The 22,534-nt window shown below is 45.1% G+C and overlaps 1 protein-coding gene across 1 annotated transcript in view; it reads right to left on the bottom strand.

The window, feature by feature from the left end:
* Window positions 1-21,839, bottom strand: part of LOC144266764 (cytosolic phospholipase A2 epsilon-like) — a 64,151-nt gene extending 42,312 nt beyond the window's left edge. The window contains exons 1-3 of the mRNA XM_077820264.1: window positions 21,713-21,839; window positions 21,228-21,314; window positions 13,987-14,056 (exon numbers count right to left, since the gene is read on the bottom strand). Of these exons, the coding sequence (XP_077676390.1) occupies window positions 13,987-14,056; window positions 21,228-21,314; window positions 21,713-21,823 (268 nt within the window). The 5' untranslated portion in view covers window positions 21,824-21,839. The remainder of the gene's footprint in view (window positions 1-13,986; window positions 14,057-21,227; window positions 21,315-21,712) is intronic.
* Between the last annotated feature and the right edge of the window lie 695 nt (window positions 21,840-22,534).

Here is a 22,534-nt window from a genome sequence, read left to right as displayed (position 1 = left end):
TAGAAATAGATATGGGTGAAACCTCAAGATTTAGATAAGCACTCAAATTTTTGACTTGTCACATAGGGAGCGCCATGGTCCTATCCTCCCTCCATGCCAATCAGTGGAGCTGATCCTACCTAGGGTGGGAAGGAGTACACACTGAAACTCTTCAAGGGTAGCACAGTGGTTTGTGCTCTCTGTGACTCCTGGAGATAATAGGTAGATTCTCCTCTCACATTCGTGTGAGGCTATGTCTATGCTATCACTTACGTTGGCAAAAGTGATGTAGCTTGGGGTGTTAATGTTCCAGCCCCCTGAGCGACATAAGTGACGCTGGCATAAACACCAGTGTGGACAGTGCTATGTCGGTGGGAGAGCTTCTCCTGCTGACATGCTATCGCCACTCACTGGGGGTAGTTTAAATATGTCAATGGGAGCACTCTCTCTCATCAGCACAGAACAGCTACATGAAAGATCTTAGAGCTGCATCGCTGTAATCTCTCTAGTGTAGACATAGCCGCTGCTTCCAGGAGCCGCGTAGAGTCACAGTACGCGCAGAGCAGGACAAACCCCAGACCCCACTCCTTGGCTGGAGCACCAGTGTGGGGCAAGCCCCAGACCCTGCTACCTGGCAGGAGCTCGAGGGCCGGATTTAAACGTCTGAAGGGCCTGATGCGGCCCCGAGGCCATAGTTTGCCCTCCTCTGTCTTAGAAGAAGTGTGCCTATCCCAGGAAAAGCAGCTGCTATCCTCAGCAAGCAAGGCAAAACTTAGCATTGTTTGCAGACTGATTCAACAATCATGGCTCAGTAGGTCACATAGCTCAACTATAGCTAGGTCACATAGCTCTGCAATCCAGGTAAATTGTTGGAAACATTCATCATCTGTCATGCTAAGTATGTCACTGTAGAATCAGGGATGATGTGTCATCTCTCTCACTATACTAAGTTCATGAACTATACCGGGGTGACCAAACTGTGGCTTCTGAGCAACATGTGGCTCTTTTCATAGAATCATAGAATATCAGGGTTGGAAGGGACCTCAGGAGCTCATCTAGTCCACCCCCCTGCTCAAAGCAGGACCAATTCCCAACTAAATCATCCCAGCCAGGGCTTTCTCAAGCCTGACCTTAAAAACTTCTAAGGAAGGAGATTCCACCACCTCCTAGGTAACGCATTCCAGTGTTTCACCACCCTCCTAGTGAAAATTTTTGTCCTAATATCCAACCTAAACCTCCCCCATTGCAACTTGAGACCATTACTCCTCGGTCTGTCATCTGCTACCACTGAGAACAGTCTAGATCTATCCTCTTTGGAACCGCCTTTCAGGTAGTTGAAAGCAGCTATCAAATCCCCCCTCATTCTTCTCTTCCGCAGACTAAACAACCCCAGTTCCCTCAGCCTCTCCTCATAAATCATGTGTTCCAGTCCCCTAATCATTTTTGTTGCCCTGAGCTGGACTCTTTCCAATTTTTCCACATCCTTCTTGTAATGTGGGGCCCAAAACTGGACACAGTACTCCAGATGAGGCCTCACCACTGTCGAATAGAGGGGGAACGATCACGTCCCTCGATCTGCTGGCAATGCCCCTATTTATACATCCCAAAAGGCCATTGGTCTTCTTGGCAACAAGGGCATACTGTTGACTCATATCCAGCTTCTCGTCCACTGTAACCTCTATGTCCTTTTCTGCAGAACTGCTGCCAAGCCATTTAGTCCCTAGTCTGTAGCGGTGCATGGGATTCTTCCATCCTAAGTGCAGGACTCTGCACTTGTCCTTGTTGAACCTCATCAGATTTCTTTTGGCCCAATCCTCTAATTTGTCTAGGGCCCTCTGTATCCTATCCCTACCCTCCAACATATCTACCTCTCTTTCCAGTTTAGTGTCATCTGCAGACTTGCTGAGGGTGCAATCCACACCATCCTCCATATCCTTAATGAAGATATTGAACAAAACCAACCCCAGGACCGACCCTTGGGGCACTCCACTTGATACTGACTGCCCACTAGACACGGAGCCATTGATCACTACCCGTTGAGCCCAACAATCTATCCAGCTTTCTATCCACCTTATAGTCCATTCATCCAGCCCAAACTTCTTTAACTTACTGTCAAGAATACTGTGGGAGACCGTGTCAAAAGCTTTGCTAAAGTCAAAGAACAACACGTCCACCGCTTTCCCCGCATCCACAGAGCCAGTTATCTCATCATAGAAGGCAATTAGATTAGTCAGGCATGACTTGCCCTTGGTGAATCCATGCTGACTGTTCCTGATCACTTTCCTCTCCTCTAAGTGCTTCAGAATTGATTCCTTGAGGACCTGCTCCATGATTTTTCCAGGGACTGAGGTGAGGCTGACTGGCCTGTAATTCCCAGGATCCTCCTTCTTCCCTTTTTTAAAGATGGGTACTACATTAGCCTTTTTCCAGTCGTCTGGGACTTCCTCCAATCGCCATGAGTTTTCAAAGGTAATGGCCAATGGCTTTGCAATCACATCTGCCAACTCCTTTAGCACTCTCGGATGCAACGCATCTGGCCCCATGGACTTGTGCTCGTCCAGCTTTTCTAAATAGTCCCGAACCACTTCTTTCTCCACAGAGAGCTGGTGCTTGCGGAGCTCCCCAGTCCAATCCCTGCCCCTCCTTCTGTTCTCTGCCAACCAGACTCAGGAATGGCAGGGTGGTGGAGCTAGGGGCTTCTGCCAGAGACAACTGGTGCCTGCTGGGGGCGGTGGGGGGGGGGAGACACACAATTTAAAGGTTTGCCCCTCCGAACCAGCTTGAGTCATGCCCTCCCAGGTACACCCCGCTCTTACCCTCAGTGGCCTCTCCCTGCAGCTCCCAGGTGTTAGCTCTGCGTGGAGAGGCTGTGGCAAACAACTGGGAGCTGCAGGGAGGAGCCACTGCTTTAGCTCCATGGGGAGAGGCAGCAGCAAAAGTAGTGGCTCTCCCTGCAGCTTGGCTACTGCCTCTCCACATTGCTGCAGCTCCCAGCTTGCCGGCTCCAGCAGCTGCCATGCAGGGAGGGGGCCTGGCAGCACCATGTGCCCAGCGGGGAGGGGGATCTTGGGGCTTCAGACCCACAGGGCACACCTGCTGGAGCTCAATGCTTCAGCAGGAGTGGGGCTGAAGCCCTGAGCCCGGGCAGGCGCCTTCCACAGGGCTGAGGTCCCAGGACCCTCCTCCCCGCAGGGCTGAAGCCCTGAGCCCCAGCAGGCGCCCCCCGGATCTCAAACTTCTGAAGATTGTTGTATGCGGTTTGCAGGGTGAGTAAGTTTGGCCACCCCTGAGTTATACAATGGATGCCAGCAGCATTCACCACCTATACAATAACCCATGACAGTCCATCAGTCGGCATCCATGCCAAGCTCTACTCTTTCAGACAGCAATTTTTTACAAAGCCCACTTTAATTAGATGTTCAAGGTGAAGGTGAAACTTCTTGCAGAGTATAGAAAAGCTTTGCTAATTCATGCAGTGGTAAACCACAAGCACATACTGAAAGTAGCTTTCCAGTTGTGCTGTTCACACAGTCAGGTATCAGTGAGGTGTTCTCATGGGGAGGGCCAGTTCTGGTGGCATCATGGTCCCTGCAAGCCAATGGGGGAGCATCACTTCACTCCATGCTTTTACCCCTGGCACTGTCTAAAGACCCGAGACAAGGCTACTTACACTAGTTCTGACATTAAGTTCTTGCTCACTCCCAAATGGTGCAGCTTCTCATGTTTTTTAGACTGTAAACTCTTTGGGGGCAGAGACTGCCCTTTATTAAGTGTTTGTACAGTGCCCAGCACTGGCTGGGATCTTGAAGGGCTAAAACAATATAAATATTACAGAGTAACGATAATGATAATGCAAAGGAAGAGTGACTGCCTGATGAAAGTTAGAATAGCACTGAGCAAAGACCAAATATTTCACGTTATATATGCCACACGTTGGCTGTACAACAGAGGAGAAGGAGGAATTTCAGATAGTGCTGAACCAAGTCATAATTGAAGTGACACAAGCTGAGTTCCTGATCATCAGAGCAGATCTCAATGGCTCTGTGCGAGAACACAGCCAGGGCTATGATGACGGTCACAGAGGACGACGCATAAATGAAGCTGGTGAGGAGGTCTTAGAGTTAGCCAGAGCCCATGGCCTAACTATTGCTAATACATACTTTGCAAAGAGGGAGGGTCACTTAATTAAGTACAAGAGTGGTGTCAACAGGTCCCAGACTGACTACTTTCTGATTAGAAGGAGAGATTTAAAAACCCTAGGAGATTGTAAAGTGATTCCAGGAGATCAGAATGCAGAGCAACAAATTGCTTTAACAGACTTCTCATGAAAATTCTATGTGGGGATAAAAGCCAAGTTGTACAACAAAGGATAAAATGATGGAGGCCCATGTGTAGGCAAGTTAATCAGAGATTTAAGGATGAGATGAAGGTTGGACAATGACCTAACAACCATGATGACTCCAATGAGGTTCAGGGGAAAATATCCAAACATACTACAGAAAGTGCACAGCTGTGTGTGTACAAATGACAGGAGATGTAGTGATGTACTGGAGGCCGTACAGAAGGAGGAAAGGTTTAAGTGATGGCAGAAAGTAAGAATGGGGCAAAGTTATGAGGAATACAAGCTGGTAAAAAAAAATGTGAAAAGAGCAGTTGCAGAAGCCAAGGGCCAAATACCGAAAGACTTATATGTGGGTCTACTTATGAAGAAAGTGGGAAAAGGAATATACACATTAGCCAGTATCAGGCAAAGCAGCATGGAGGACCTGGGAATTGTGAAACATGTCAAAGCAAAAATGCTGGCAGATGGTGGAATTGTTAGGAGAGGGCAGTTGTTTTATGAGAAACTGCTTACTGAAGAGAATCTGAGGAAATAGGGAAATATGAGCAAACAACAACTTCACAAGACTTAACACCAGGGTGGGGATTCAGATACTGCTAAAAAGGATTAAATGTGGGACCAGATGGTGTATTAACCAAGGCATTTAAAGCACTAAGCGATGAGGGAGTGGTGATGATGACAAATGTCTTTAAATTAATCCTTCAAACTGGAAAAATGCCTGACGAATGGAAGAGGATCATATTCGTCTCTATCTTCAAGGGCAAAGGGGGTGTGAAAGAATGTAGTAATTACCAACTCATCAAGTTACTGAGTCACATGGTGAAGTGAACTATTGAGAAAAGACCTCGTGAGGAACTGGAGCATCAAGTAAGTGTCAACCAATTTGGGTTTCTGCTGGGAATGTCAGCAATGAAACCAGTGAATTGTCTATCCTTCTAAGGTAATGAGGGAATTGTGGGAAGGCATTGGAGGACTGTCAGGACCCAAGTGATTTAGCCTGGTCTCACTGCAAAGGGAGTCACATAAGTGAAAGCCTCACTCAGGCTTTAGTTTACAGCCCCAGACAAGCCCCACTAGCCCTGGTTGAAAGCACCACTGCACTCAGGTGAGAGGGTTTTGTATGTGAATCAGAAGGGAGCTAGGGCAACACCCAGGTGAGAGCCTGGGCTAATTCAGCAGTAAAGACATACCCAAAAGTCCTAAAGTCCCCACCTGAATGTATTGCTTGCTAGGACTCCCACAGCAGCCCCAGTGGAGACAAATAGGAGCAATGAGAATCTGGCCGTGACACCCATGGTGGTGACAGCAAGAGCAGGACAATAGGCAGGAAGCAGAAGTATCACTGTCAGTGGCCCTATCACAGGGTTTCAGTTAAGTGCCCGTGGCAAGACCAGGGACTTATGTAACACTCCTCTATCAGCCTGCAGAGAATGTCTCTTCACCCTCACTTATGTACTAACAGATGCAATCAATGCCAAGCTGCTGACAGGTGTTCTCTGCTAGCAAACTACAGTATTAGATTTCGGCATGAGCATGCAAATCTACACACTCTTACAAAACATCCAACTTGAAATTCCCAGAGAGGTGTAACCTAAGTAATTAAACATTGTTCAGAGATGACTTCATATTGGATGGGAGCCACATCATGGAGTGGGGTCTGTGACAGTGCTGAGAACCAGCAGCTGAACCAGTACCCTGTAAGCCCAATTCATTTTCCCATAGAAGGGGCTGACTGAGGGAAGCTGGGGCTAATTATTAGTCAGTCTGAGCTGGGACAGCTAACAAGCTAGTTAAACCATTATCTGAAAAAGCAGAAAGGCACACAGGAAGAAAATGCAAAGGGGGAATGAATGAGAAGGAGAGGCTAGCAGGACCGGGGTAGAGGGAGATCTCTGCATGGAGAGATGTCTTGACTCTGGCAAAAGGGGATAATGTTTGTATGTCACTGTAAACAGAGTTGCTGTGGGAGGACCGTAAAGAGGTGGTGGGTGAGATAAACTACACATCAGTGTTTACAAACCAGAGGTGTTAGGGCTATTTGTGTGAGAAGACAGAAGCGGAGGGCCGTGACCTGTCACAGGGCCAAAATCCCAAGTCAGGATTTTTGGTGATCGGTATGTAGGTCAAGAAAGTGTAAAAGCTCCTGACCAAACCAACAATGGTGATCACACCTGCATGAGCTAATGGAGGTTCACGATTAGAAGGGAAAATTTTGTCCAAGTGGAAATGGAGAGAACAGTTAATGGACTGGTAACACTACAAAATTGGCAGTCCAGGAAGGCTGAATATTGATCAAAAAGAAAACAGCAGAAGCAAATACACTTGACGGGGAAGGCGACTAGCTCCTATATTGAACACAAAGCAGATTAAACATTATAAAAGTTATCCAAAAATTGGCAGTCTTCTGTTGGCACTCCAACCTGTAGGCACACTCACATTAGCTGCTAAGGCTCACTATCCAAGGAAAAAGGTAAGTCATAGCACTGAGATATGCTGAAGTAGTGGATGGTGATTAAGGCACTGTAGAAAGTATTGTCTATATTAAGTTCTAATTAAAACACAATGGTTATGTAGCTATTTACCAACTTTTCCATAGAGGCACATGATATTACACACAAAAAATATGGTAAGGTGTATTTTTTTATTTTGCTAAGGTTGAAAAGTCAAGCACTCAAAAATGAGGAACTTCCAGAATTAAGGTTACCTATGCAACCTCTATTTGGCCTCCTTGCATATATGTATTTTGATAGTCTTCAGTCACTTGATCACATACTGTTGTTTTCATAGGACACCTGCCACACTCAGCACAGAGGATGGATTGGGCTCACTGAACAAGTAGCTGTTCAGTTTTTTGTTTTATCCTCAATGCATGGCTCAGTGCTTTATTCAAACCCTGCTTGGAATACAGAATGATTAATTTTCTCATGGGCTTTTCTAGAGTTCTCATCATTATCATATCTGAGAGCTTCATGTACATTAACTAATTTAGCTTCACAACTCTCCTGTGAGATGGGGGTGGGGTTCTCCGCATTTTACTGGTGGGGAACTGAGGCACAGAAAGATTAAGGTTAAAAGTGTCTACTAATTTGGATACCCAATTTAAGATGCTTACAGCCTGATTTTTCAGAGTACTGTACTTAGCGTTATTGTTGTTATTATTATTATAAATCTGCCTCTGACTTCCTTCCCCTTATTCCCATAAGAATCTCTAAGACCATGAGTAGAGGATATTTGGGCTAGATCCGTAAAAAGACTTAGGAGCACAAGTCCAATATTTAGGGACAACCAAGATCCTCAACCCCCCCCACCCAGCGGCTGCCTAACTCTTCAGGCACTGAAATTTCTGCCAGCAGGCATGTGCTCAGTCTAGATGCCTGGATGCCTAAGTCCCAGTAGAATCCTCAAATGAGATGTTCCCTCACCTGCAAAGCCCACACTGATGGCGCTCACTAACCACTCCTAAATTCACATGCCGCTGTGACCAGTCCCTTTACAACTTTTAGTTAAGTGGCTAGGACACCCACCCAGGATCTGAGAGACTCAGATTCATTCCCATCTCTGCCTGATGAGAAGGAGTTTGAGCTTGGTCTCCCCATCCCTGCACATTGCTCTACCCACTGGGATAAGGGGTATTCTGGGCTAGGTTGGTTTCAATGTCTCCTGTTGAAGCTGTTCTACTCTGTATAAATCATTAAATATGTGCTGGGCCAGCAAAATAGTGAGAATGACTCTATAGCCCAGTGGTTAGGCACTGGGATCACAGAATCGTAGAATATCAGGGTTGGAAGGGACCTCAGGAGGTCATCTAGTCCAACCCCCTGCTCAAAGCAGGACCAATCCCCAACTAAATCATCCCAGCCAGGGCTTTGTCAAGCCTGACCTTAAAAACTTCTAAGAAAGGAGATTCCACCACCTCCCTAGGTAACACATTCCAGTGTTTCACCACCCTCCTAGTGAAAAAGTTTTTCCTAATATCCAACCTAAACCTCCCCCATTGCAACTTGAGACCATTACTCCTTGGTCTGTCATCAGCGCCCACTGAGAACAGCCTAGATCCATCCTCTTTGGAACCCCCTTTCAGGTAGTTGAAAGCAGCTATCAAATCCCCCCTCATTCTTCTCTTCCGCAGACTAAACAATCCCAGTTCCCTCAGCCTCTCCTCATAAATCATGTGTTCCAGTCCCCTAATCATTTTTGTTGCCCTCCGCTGGATGTTTTCCAATTTTTCCACATCCTTCTTGTAGTGTGGGGCCCAAAACTGGACACAGTACTCCAGATGAGGCCTCACCAATGTCGAATAGAGGGGGAACGATCACGTCCCTTGATCTGCTGGCAATGCCCCTATTTATACATCCCAAAATGCCATTGGTCTTCTTGGCAACAAGAGCACACTGTTGACTCATATCCAGCTTCTCGTCCACTGTAACCTCTAGGTCCTTTTCTGCAGAACTGCTGCCAAGCCATTTGGTCCCCAGTCTGTAGCGGTGCATGGGATTCTTTGGTCCTGAGTCCTAGTCCTTGTTGAACCTCATCAGATTTCTTTTGGCCCAATCCTCTAATTTGTCTAGGGCCCTCTGTATCCTATCCCTACCCTCCAGCATATCTACCTCTCCTCCCAGTTTAGTGTCATCAGCAAACTTGCTGAGGGTGCAATCCACACCATCCTCCATATCCTTAATGAAGATATTGAAGAAAACCGGCCCCAGGACCGACCCTTGGGGCACTCCACTTGATACCGGCTGCCCACTAGACATGGAGCCATTGATCACTACCCGTTGAGCCCAACTATCTGGCCAGCTTTCTATCCACCTTATAGTCCATTCATCCAGCCCATACTTCTTTAACTTACTGGCAAGAATACTGCGGGAGACCGTTTCAAAAGCTTTGCTAAAGTCAAGGAACAACACATCCACCACTTTCCCCTCATCCACAGAGTCCGTTATCTCATCATAGAAGGCAATTAGATTAGTCAGGCATGACTTGCCCTTGGTGAATCCATGCTGACTGTTCCTGATCACTTTCCTCTCCTCTAAGTGCTTCAGAATTGATTCCTTGAGGACCTGCTCCATGATTTTTCCAGGGACTGAGGTGAGGCTGACTGGCCTATAGTTCCCAGGATCCTCCTTCTTCCCTTTTTTAAAGATGGGCACTACATTAGCCTTTTTCCAGTCATCCAGGACCTTCCCCAATCGCCATGAGTTTTCAAAGATAATGGCCAATGGCTCTGCAATCACATCCGCCAACTCCTTTAGCACTCTCGGATGCAGCGCATCCGGCCCCATGGACTTGTGCTCGTCCAGCTTTTCTAAATAGTTCTGAACCACTTCTTTCTCCACAGAGGGCTGGTCACCTCCTCCCCATGCTGTGCTGCCCAGTGTAGTAGCCTGGGAGCTGACCTTGTTCGTGAAGACAGAGGCAAAAAAAGCACTGAGTACATTAGCTTTTTCCACATCCTCTGTCACTAGATTGCCTTCCTCGTTCAGTAAGGGCCCACACTTTCCTTGACTTTCTTCTTGTTGCTAACATACCTGAAGAAATCCTTCTTGTTACTCTTAACATCTCTTGCTAGCTGCAACTCCAGGTGTGATTTGGCCTTCCTGATTTCACTCCTGTATGCCCGAGCAATATTTTTATACTCTTCCCTGGTCATTTGTCCAATCTTCCACTTCTTGTAAGCTTCTTTTTTGTGTTTAAGATCAGCAAGGATTTCACTGTTAAGCCAAGCTGATCGCCTGCCATATTTACTGTTCTTTCTACACATCGGGATGCTTTGTACCTGTAACCTCAATAAGGATTCTTTAAAATACAGCCAGCTCTCCTGGACTCCTTTTCCCCTCATGTTATTCTCCCAGGGGATCCTGCCCATCAGTTCCCTGAGGTTGTCAAAGTCTGCTTTTCTGAAGTCCAGGGTCCGTATTCTGCTGCTCTCCTTTCTTCCTTGTGTCAGGATCCTGAACTCGACCATCTCATGGTCACTGCCTCCCAGGTTCCCATCCACTTTTGCTTCCCCTACTAATTCTTTCCGGTTTGTGAGCAGCAGGTCAAGAAGAGCTCTGCCCCTAGTTGGTTCCTCCGGCACTTGCACCAGGAAATTGTCCCCTACACTTTCCAAAAACTTCCTGGATTGTCTGTGCACCACTGTATTGCTCTCCCAGCAGATATTAAGGTGATTGAAGTCTCCCATGAGAACCAGGGCCTGCGATCTAGTAACTTCAGTTAGTTGCCGGAAGAAAGCCTTGTCCACCTCATCCCTCTGGTCCGGTGGTCTATAGCAGACTCCCACCACGACATCACCCTTGTTGCTCACACTATTAAACTTAATCCAGAGACTCTCAGGTTTTTCTGCAGTTTCATACCAGAGCTCTGAGCAGTCATACCGCTCTCTTACATACAATGCAACTCCCCCACCTTTTCTGCCCTACCTGTCCTTCCTGAACAGTTTATATCCATCCATGACAGTACTCCAGTCATGTGAGTTATCCCACCAAGTCTCTGTTATTCCAACAGAGATGTCAGAAACCCAGGTTCCAGTCCTTCCACTCTAGTGCTATGCCTTTCTCTCTGGCCTTGACAAATGCAGTCTTGTCCCACTCATATCCATTCAGAATGCCACTCCAAAGTAATTTTCCTAGCCCGATGCTTTGACCGTGTCATTCCGCTTTTTGAATCCCTTCACTGGATCCACCTTCTCTGTCGTATCAAAAGTAAAAGTTGCTTTGTCTTCACTTTCAAGGCCCTTCATTGTCAATCCCCACCCCATCTCTCATCTACTCATGTTGTCAATGCTTACCTCCCATCAGCCCATGATGCCAGCTTCCATTGCCAACTTGTTAAATTTTCAAACAAGCACCTTTATGCTTTCTCCCAAGTAGCCCCTAACACTTGGGAGGTGCTCCCTGTAAACATCTTCAAGGCAACCTCATTGTCAACTTTCAAATCACTCCTCAAAACTCTCCTTACATTGATGCCTACAAAAACTTAACAATGGTTGGGCAGCTGGTGTGCAGAGATCACTGCCGATTATGCTGATTAATATTTTCTTATTGCTTTCTTGTGCTTCCCTGGCTGTCTGTATCCATCTGTTGTCTCTTGTCTTATACTTAGATTGTGAGCTCTGTGTTTGTACAGCTCCTGGCACAATGGGATCCTGGACCATGACTAGGGCTCCTAGTCATGGAACATGGTGTTCCAAATGTCAGTATGGAAACACAGTAGCATTTGCTGATAAAGCCTGTTATTTGTACTTTATCTGCATGTAAAAAACTCTTCTCAAAATAATTAAAATAGTTAACATTTACACCACACTGAACATATTTCAATCTTTGTACAGCATAAACAAACTAATCCTCAGCACCTCTAAGAAGTATGTATTTAAATATTATTCTAATTTTTCAGATAGAATCTGAAACAGAGATAGATGTAGCCCTTGGCTACAGAGTGAGTCAGCAGTTAAGCTGGTACTAGACCTCAGATGTGTCCTTGATTACAATCAATTATTCACACCACTAAGTCATTCAGCCTCATTTTTAATTCTTGTCTAACTGGTCTCATTAAAAATCCTTTTGAACCAGGTATTACTTGGGCAATCACCAAACTAATCTGCTTGCTGCTGTAGGTTCCTGCTTGTGGACAGCTCAGTCACAAGGGCAAGGTTCTTTTTCAGCACATATTTGTGTCACTTCCTCTGGCCATATCTTGTGATTATTAGAAGCTGTCTTACAGTAGCATCTAGAGACCCTAATTGATATCAAGGCCCCCTTAGGCCTGGCACTGTACAAACACATGTAAGAGCTTACATTCTAAATAGACATGACAAATGAAGTATTATTATCCACAATTTACAGAGGAGGAACTGAGGCATCGAGACATCATCTGACTTGCTAGGTCTTATATACTTTCCAAGGAACTGGTTTGTATGTAAACCCCATATGATCTCAGGAGAATAAGTTCTGTGGTATATAGAACTATCTGGGACAAAAGTTCCAAGAGAACTCTTGATTATTATGAGTGAATGATTGAAGTGGTTCCTGGCTCCTAGGCAGTTGATTCCAAGCAATCTTCTCCGAAATCATTCCTGTCTCACAAGCAAAGGAAGACAGAAGGCAGAAGATTCTGGAAGTGAATTGCTGACTAAGTGATGTACGGTGGAGGGGTTTGTTTTTGTGGAACATTGGTACACCTTCTACGGGAGGTTGTATAGTTTGGATGGTGTCCACCTTAGTAGAAGGGAAACCTATCTCCTCAAGGACAGACTGGCTAGAATATCAGGAGGGCGTTAAACTAATAATAATAATAGGGGAGGGTAAAAAAGGGAAGATGTGAGCACTGATTTAAAATTAATCAAGGAACCTAAGGACAGAAGAGAAGAAATTCTTTAATTGCCTAAACAGCAATATTAGGAGCCGGCTAACAAACAAGAGGAATTGGAATTGCTGATTTATGAGCATAAATTTAGTCTAGCTGGTATTACTGAAACCTGGTGGGATGAGTCACACTACTGGAATGTTAAAATCAATGGTTATAACCTATTCAGGAAAGATCAAGTGGGCAAAAGGGGAGCGGGAATGCACTCTGTCAAAATGGCACTACCTGTTTCCAAATAACTGATAACTCAGAAAAAAGTATCTTGAGTGTTTATGGATCAGTGTTCTAACACATAACAAACAGAAGATAGGGTATTAGTTGGGGTCTGCTACAGACCACCAAATCACACTAGGGAACAGGATGACTGACTACTTATGCATCTATTTATAATGTGTAGGGAAAAAAGCTGCATGATCATGGGGGACTTCAATCTGAGAGACACATGCTGGAGATCTCTCATGCTGCCAGTACTAAAACATCCTAGGAATTTCTAAATATTATATAGATGACATTTTCCTAACTCATAAAGTGTTGCATCTGAGAGAGGGGAATTTTATATTAGACCTCATCTTGACAGATAAATAGGAATTGATCACAGAAATAAAAATTAATGGAAGCTTAGGTACAAGTGATCATGACTTGATCACATTTATAATGTGGAAAAGGAATAAAGTCCAGACCAATTATATATATACTTGGGGTTTTCAAAGGGCCAATTTCCACAAATCTGAGAACAATTATGAGCCAGATCAGCTGTGAGGAGGAAGTTAATGAGGAAAATGTGAATGATAATTGGGAATTGTTTAATACCACTTTACTAGAAGCCCAAAAAGCCACAGTCCCACAGCTATAGCACAATGGGGTCCTGGCTCCATGACAGCTGCTACTACAATACAAATAAATAATAATAATAATAATAATTAATAATGATAATAATTTGATTGTCTGATTATAGTTTGACAATATTCTGAACACTCATGATAGCCCAGACACTCTTCACTACTCCAAGTATCTGTGATAAACTGCACTTCTACTGTATTTGGGTAACAATACAGTTATTTGTCCTCATGGAACTGGACCCTAGATAATATTCTCTGGAAATAATTTGGGTGCACGGGTCCATTTCACAACACACATATGGCCAAATTCATTGCTGCTTTACTCATTCTGCTGATTTAATTGAAGTCAGATTCATCCTTGGAATTAAGTTACCTCACAAATGAATTTCCCTTGTTGCTCATCTGTATTCTCAGTAATTCTAGAACTATGAGAAGCCCCAAAGGAACAGTAAAGGTACTCACAAAAGTCTTCCTGAGGAAGATTTCTCATTCGTATGATTCTTACGGTGAGCAAGTAGCAAAGCGATGCTTCCTTGGTAGAAAAATGACACATAAAATACATGTGTGAACATTATCATATGGAATGTTTTTATTTGTTGTAATTTATAACAATGCATTAAAAGGAGCCCGACGGCTACTCATGGAGCCTATTTAAAATAACAAATTGGTCAAAAATAAGAACCACTCAACAAAAAAAAAAAAAAATCCCAGAAAACTCCACCCTTAACATAACTCAGTAATAGATGGAACTTTCCCTACCGAAACTCCATCCCCCATTTCACAAAAATCACTCCTGTTGGACCCCAAACTCTTCAGCTGCCCAGGCAAGATGTAGAGCAGAGAAGAAAGGCATAGGAAAGAAATAACCAACAGATGAGGAACCTTAATTAGCAAACAATACAATTTTCATATATTAATAATCTAAGACAGTTTCTGGATTGAAATTGTCTCTCATACCTAAAACATCCCAGCATGAGATTGCGATTAAACAAAATCAGGAATATTCTCTTTGGTTTTGTGTGATGGTTTAAGAAAATCCTGTGGTGTTTTAGAATCAAATTCAAGGCCCATTTAGAGGCTTCTACTTTTTATGCAGTTTTTTGATGAAAGGAGAAAAAAATAGAGAAACTTTGGTTTGTTTATTTCAAAAGGTAGAATTTTAATTTTGTAAGAACTAGTGGCCACCAATACAAACCACATGGTTAGTTTCTCTCCTGTATTAGGTGAGTGGCAACTAATCATAGCAAATCTCTTTGTAGTGTAGGCTTGCCACTTAGGCCTCCTTTACTCTCAGCATGGTAAGGAATTCTTCACCCTAGCACTTGTGGAAGTCCTAGTGTAGACTGGATGATGGTGCTTTTCCCTCTGTGTGGTCTGGGCTTTCTCTATGACTGTGTGGGGCCTTGAGTAAGTCCGAAAAATGTCGTTCTAAAAAGTCTTCCTGGCTTGTGTTTCCACAGCACCCAGATTCAGTCTGGAACCTCAACCTCTCCTGCTTTCTGCCAATAACCCATCAGAAAGGGAAAATCTCAAAGCCAAAGCCTTGCAGTCTACACAGCCCACAGCACCGAGTCTCAGAGCCAAGGTCAACAGATACAGGCTCATGGGCTTGCTCTATGGCACTGAAAACACCTGTGTAGATGTTGCCTCTCAGTCGGAGCTCAGGCTCTGAAGCTCATCCCTCTCCCTAGGCTTCAGAGCCTGAGCTCCAGCCGGAGCCTGAATGTCTACATAGCTGTTTTTAGCACCATAGCACGAGCCCAAGTCATAGAATCATAGAATCATAGAATATCAGGGTTGGAAGGGACCTCAGGAGTTCATCTAGTCCAACCCCCTGCTCAAAGCAGGACCAATCCCCAATTTTTGCCCCAGATCCCTAAATGGCCCCCTCAAGGATTGAACTCACAACCCTGGGTTTAGCAGGCCAATGCTCAAACCACTGAGCTATCCCTCCCACCTTGAGCTATCCCTCCCCCCCCAGGAAGCCTCTCCATCTCCCTCCTTGTACTTCTTCAAAGGAGGGAGAGATACGCAGTGATCTTCCCTATTCATCCTACTCCAAGATATAGGAATCACTTTGAAGGGGGCTGGTAGTCCTTTAACAAGCCAGTCTCCAAGACAAGAGAAAATGAGATTTACTCTTTATAGGGGAGGGCAATTTAGAGAGATCTTGCTCTTTCATTCCAAAATGCTGCATATGGTCCAGTCCTACCAGCAAAATGGCTGACATTAAAGTTACCCTAGCAAAGGCCATGAACAAAATAGCATCTCCTGAAACCAGGAACCCTAGCCATTTGCACTATTAATGGAAATAGCAGTTCCTTCATGCTCCTAGGACTTTTACCCCACTGGAGGTTAACATTCCCTTTAAATAAAGCTTTAAACAAACAAATAACCCACCCCACCCCCCGCAAAAAAAACCCCACTAACCCCCCCCCACAAATGGAAGGAGCCCTTTGTAATAATTATGAGCTGGCCTCAGCTTAGATAGAAACAACCATTTTCAACTGCTTCAGTGTGTTTCCTAGTGTTAGTGGCAAACATACAAGAAGGCAAAAATAGCTACTCAAGAGTTCTAAAAGAAGACAAAGAGAACCTCAGTTAATGCCCATTTCACAGCCCTAATGGGATTTCACATGACTCAATAAGGGTATGTCTACACTACAAAATTAGGTCGAATTTATAGAAGTCGGTTTTTTAGAAATCGGTTTTATATATTCGAGTGTGTGTCCCCCCACAGAAAATGCTCTAAGTGCATTAAGTGCATTAACTTGGCGGAGTGCTTCCACAGTACCGAGACTAGCGTCGACTTCCGGAGTGTTGCACTGTGGGTAGCTATCCCACAGTTCCTGCAGTCTCCGCTGCCCATTGGAATTCTGGGTTGAGATCCCAATGCCTGATGGGGCTAAAACATTGTTGCGGGTGGTTCTGGGTACATATCGTCAGGCCCCCGTTCCCTCCCTCCCTCCGTGAAAGCAAGGGCAGACAATCGTTTCGCGCCTTTTTTCCTGAGTTACCTGTGCAGATGCCATACCACGGCAAGCATGGAGCCCGCTCAGCTCACTGTCACCGTATGTCTCCTGGGTGCTGGCAGACGCGGTACTGCATTGCTACACAGCAGCAGCAACCCATTGCCTTGTGGCAGCAGACGGTGCAATAGGACTGGTAGCCGTCATCGTCATGTCCGAGGTGCTCCTGGTCGTCTCTGTGAGGTCGATCAGGAGCGCCTGGGCAGACATGGGCGCAGTGACTAAATTTGGAGTGACTTGATCAGGTCATTCTCTTTAGTCCTGCAGTCAGTCCTATTGAACCACCTTATGGTGAGCAGGCAGGTGATACGGATTGCTAGCAGTCCTATTGCAACATCTTCTGCCGGGCAGGCAAGAGATGAGGATGGCTAGCAGTCCTATTATACCATCTTCTGCCAAGCAGCCATGAGATGTAGATGGCATGCAGTCCTTCTGCACCGTCTGCTGCCAGCCAAAGATGTAAAAGACAGATGGAGTGGATCAAAACAAGAAATAGACCAGATTTGTTTTGTACTCATTTGCAAACCACCCCCCCGCCCCGCTCCCCGTCTAGGGGACTCATTCCTCTAGGTCACACTGCAGTCACTCACAGAGAAGGTGCAGCGAGGTAAATCTCGCCATGTATCAATCAGAGGCCAGACTAACCTCCTTGTTCCAATAAGAACAATAACTTAGGTGCACCATTTCTTATTGGAACCCTCCGTGAAGTCCTGCCTGAAATACTCCTTGATGTAAAGCCACCCCCTTTGTTGATTTTAACTCCCTGTAAGCCAACCCTGTAAGCCGTGTCATCAGTCGCCCCTCCCTGCGTCAGAGCAACGGCAAACAATCGTGCATCTGAGTTGAGAGTGCTGTCCAGAGCAGTCACAATGGAGCACTCTGGGATAGCTCCCGGAGGCCAATACCGTCGAATTGCGTCCACAGTACCCCAAATTCGACCCTGCAAGGCTGATTTAAGTGTTAATCCACGTGTCAAGGGTGGAGTAAGGAAATCGATTTTAAGAGCCCTTTAAGTCGAAATAAAGGGCTTCATCGTGTGGACGGGTGCAGGTTTACATCGATTTAACACTGCTAAATTCGACCTAAAGTCCTAGTGTAGATCAGGGCTAAAACTTTCTGATAATGTATTAGACAGAAAAGACAAGTGGGATTTCTTCTGTAAATGGTCACACTTCCTATATATCCAATGCCACAGACGTGGGCATGCTTTCCTAAAATGAATACAATCACTATCGTGCTACAACAGGCAGTAATTGACCACCTCAACCATACCCAGAAATCAGGCAAACATTTGTGCATATAGATAAGCCTTTCATTGTATTATGCTCTGCAGTTAGATGAGCTTTGCACCATTTTACTTGGCTTATGCCTTGGGCTAAATATTGTTATTAACACAGGAAGCTTCCCTATACCTCTGTCAGGTAAGCATTTTCATCATATTACAGATGGACAGCTGAGTCACACAGACATAAAATGACTTGCCCAAGGTCACACAGGAAGTCTGAGGCAGAGACAGGGAATAGAATCCAGATCTCCCATCTCACAAGCCTGTGCCTTAACCAACCGTCCTTCATAGTTTACTATGGAAAATTGAACATGTTTGACCTTGTTTCATACCAGTGTTAACACTGCGACGTCAGAATTTCAATTCAAGAATTCAGTGCTGCCAACTCCTGCAATTTTACCTCAAGCCTCACCATATTTGGTGTTTATCCTAAAGCCTCAGCTTCTGGAGTTATGTGACTATATAAGACTCGCTGCTTTCATTTAAAAAAAAAAGTTTCTAGCTCTTATGGTGGCAGAAAAAAACTTGAAAATGTGAATTAAAACGGTTCAAAAGCCAGAGGCAAATACATTTGGGGGGTGGGGGGGGAGGGTATTACTTTAAAAAAAATCTCATGATTGCTAAATGCTTGGGGGTGGCAATTCTGAGCATTACTAAAGTTGCTACATTTAGATGAGGCTGTGAGAAGAGGAGCAGAGAGTTGAAGTGATGGGGAGGAGCCTTGTACTGAATACACACAGTTTTCCCACTGGTTTAACTGTATCTGTTCAGAAGCTTAAGCTATACTATTCTAAGCATCTTTGTATCCCTGAATCCGCATCCACACTAGGGGGTTGTACCACTTTAATTGTGTCTGTTGCAAAACAAAAGGACATTTCAAAACAGATACAGTTAAAGCAATACAAAAACTGTTGTAAGACCAGGTTTTACATTCCTTGTTAGTTGCTCTTCCAGCTATATTACATCCCCTTTTTAAGAGCCAGCATGCAAGATACACACCCACTGAATGCCAGATCAGTGCAAATTATGTTATGTTCCCACTTACATCAACTTGCAGACCCAACAGGTAACTTGTCACCATTTGTCTGCTTTCAGTTAGACTGTTAAAATGAGAAGTTCCCTCCATTGAAGTTGCCAGAGTACCTCTACTGATAGTGATTTACATAGTTTTGGACAATTTTTGAAATTATATGAACAAATATTTTATACTCTATGGATTTCTGTGGAACTTAAACTTTTCTTGTACAGAAAAGAGGCCAATTTCCCCACATTTCCCATGAGTCATATTCCTGAGTCACATTCTATTATAGACACCATTAGTGAACTTGAGATAGCTTTTCATTTAAATCCATCCAGTTTTGCTTTGAGGCAACAGCTGTATATAATGCATAGCCAGCAGTAAGCAATCCAGCAATGGACAGAAATATTTGCATTGATATTCCTAATGTGTAATAAACACAAATTACATCTATAACTGATTTCCAAGCAATCCTGCAGGCATCACCACTTTCTTCCCTCAGAAGCCTTTTATTGTGATGACTTTCTTCCAGCAGAGCTTGAAGGAACATTTGTTTTGGAAGTTGGGGTTTATCATTAAAAATACAAAGGACTTCAAACAATCGTGTTATGAATGTGAGATACTGGGCCACATTCTCCTTTCACTTTGGTATAAATGAGGAGTAACTCAATTAAAGTTAGTGCAGATATGCTGGTGTAAAAATGATACAAGTGAACGAAGAATCAGACCCACTGCTATGATAGTTACTCCTGGGGGAATTCTGTGCCACTGCACATGTGCAGAATTCAAGTCCCCTGCAGATTTCTTTGCTTCACCACAGAAAAATGGCTTTCTGACAGGGAAGCAAAGGGAAGCCACAAGAGTGGTCATACGACCCTCCCCAGCAGTATGTTTTCCCTTCCCAGGGATGCTAGCAGAGAGGTAAATCACTTTGGGGCAGGGGATGGGACTGGGGAAGACCTAGCTGGTGGCTCCTACCCAGCGCCGGGCTCAGCTGCTAGTCCCGGCTGGGCTGGGAAAGACAGGACTTCCTCTTCCCCTGCACAGCATCCAGGGCTGGGTCAGACTCATCCCCACATTTCTCCCCAGGCTGCAGGAAGCTGTACTAACTACCCCCTCCCCCACTTCCTGCACCCATCACTCCTCAACTGCTCAGGGAGCTGCTCCCCATCTGATTAACCCCCATGCATCCAGACCCCTTCAAAACCAGATCCTCCCACTGAGCCTCACTCCCCATACCCAGAACTCCCCCTGCCAAGCCCCACTCCCCCTGCACCTGGACCACTCCAATGAGCCACCCACACCCAGATCTCCACTCCATTGAGCTCCACCCCACACTCTCCCAGCATCTGGACCCCTCCACTGAACCCCCCATACCCAGACCCCCATGCTGAGCTCTATCCCCCCCCTCACCCAGACCCTTGCCCCGCTGAGCCCCAACGACTTTCACCTGGATCCCCCCCTGCAGAGTCCCATTATCATTGCACCCAGAACCCCCAACAAGCCCCTCTGCATCCAGATCCCCACCACCACATGGATCCCCCACTGAGCACCAACACCCAGGTTGTGCCACACAGAACCCTCTCAGCCCATATCTGGATCCCCCCACACTAAGCCCTTCCACACTTGGATCTTGCTGGGTTGAACCTGCCTGCCCACACCTGGTGCACCTGACATGGAGGGGCAGGGCGCTGGGGTGTTTCTGGGGCAGGCCCAGTCCTTCCATTGTGTCAGAGTTGGGTGCAATCTCACCACTGAGTCCATGTCCCGGTGGGGAGCTGCAGAGTGATCTCCCACCTCTGTGCAGCCAGTGGCCTGTGCTCCCCAATGCGATGTTGGAGCCTCCACATTTATTTGACAAATAAAATTTACAAAATATTGCAGAATTTTAAATATTTTGGTGCAGAATTTTAATTTTTTTGTCACAGAATGCCCTCAGGAGTAATGAAGCTATGAAATTAATATATGTTGCCTGTTACAAACCATACAGAGAGAAATATAGCACAAAAGAATGATTGGATTCAGATAGTGTTAATTTATAATGAAAGAGATGCTGGAGCTCAAGCAATTAGGTGCCAGGGCTCAAACAATTTTTTTACATTCATAACTGGTGCAGCAAGCCCAGATGTGTCAGGGTGATGAATTGCCAAGACTAGAGGTGCCAGGACTCAGCCCTGGTAAGCCCTGGCACAAATTAAGCTCTGGATTCAGATGATTAACATAAGGAAATTTCAACCTGGAACCTAATATCACTAAATATTCAACACTTTGATAATTAGTAAATTCATCCCAAAACTCCTGCCCCAACTCGCCCTCAAAAAGATCCATAAACTTATTTATTCTCCCCAAAATGTTGTCTATTTTATGGTACCTTATAGTCAGCATCCCACTGTACTGCTTGCTGCTTCATCCATTTAGTTCCTACATTTCCCAGTGGGTCTGTTTTGCTATTTAAGTCCTGAGAGGGGGAAAAGAAGCAAGAATGGGCAAGTGGTAATATTTGAAAATATTTTTCCAATTTCACAATATAAATTCATAATTGCAGCATCATATTTTGACTTCAAAGCGTGGAGCTGCTGCTTATTCACTCCCAGTATGGCACAGGTTAGTCTGTACTTCCTTTTTGTTTTTATTGACAAGGCTGTGAGTAAAAGTGGGAAAAAAAGTGAAAAAAAATACGGAAGTGTCAACCATTTCTATAAAATATGGTAAGAGTGCTAACTCCTCACAACTGTAGATGTCAGAGGAACAGCAACCCTGCCTGATAAGGCAGGACTGAAACTCCATGCACTCGGTTGTGCAGTTCTGGATCAGGGTCTCAGCAAATCTTATTTGGTTTTATTTATTTTTTCTTACCTCATGGAAGCCAGCAGGTGATTCCATTGTGGTCTCTGCTACATTCAAGTCAGGCACTATCAATGGTACTTGAGTACTAGGTTCCACAGCTGGCAGTGACTCCTGAAACATATGTGCAGACTTGAAAACAGCCGGGGTTGCTGAGTAGGTGCTGTATACATATTGACACAGAGCCCTACCCATCTGTGATTCTCTTAACAGAAAGAATCCCCGCCCACTTTCCTCACAATAAGAGCAAGTCTGTTGCAAGAGCGGGATATTCTTTTGCAACTGAAGTGATGGAGGAACAGGATATGCAGAGGCCAAAGAGGCACATACTTTGTGTTTTTAGGCACTGCCCATACAGGGAGCAGTGGGAAGCAGTGTGCCACTCCTTTGAGATTCAAATCCCACTTTTGCTCTCCTGTTGCAATGAGGACAGAGAGTGGGAGCAAGTTGCTACAGCCATTAAGAGAAGGCCTGATACTTGTCCCCTGCCCAATGTCCAGCCAGCTTGGCTCCACCCCCTCCCAGATCACCTGCTGGGGGTCAAGGAGCACAGTGGAATAACTGTCACCAAAGCTGAGGGAGACACAGACCTCCTTCATAGTACCACAGGCATCCCCTTGCCTCCTGCCATTATAATTTACCTCCTACAATTCCACCATCAATAAGCCTGAACACACTTCTCTCTCCTCAAACATTCCCTCTCCCTCACGCCTTCCAAATTTCCGATTTCTCTTCCCTCTCCCTCCAAAAATACCTCCATCTCTCCAAGGCTCCTTCCAACCCTATGTTCCCCTGAATTTCCCTCTCCAAGTCTCCCTTTAAGGCCCTTCTCTG

Source organism: Eretmochelys imbricata, chromosome 6, assembly GCF_965152235.1.
Source record: "Eretmochelys imbricata isolate rEreImb1 chromosome 6, rEreImb1.hap1, whole genome shotgun sequence".
Lineage (NCBI taxonomy): Eukaryota > Metazoa > Chordata > Testudines > Cheloniidae > Eretmochelys > Eretmochelys imbricata.
This window is presented reverse-complemented; position numbering and strand designations above follow the sequence as displayed.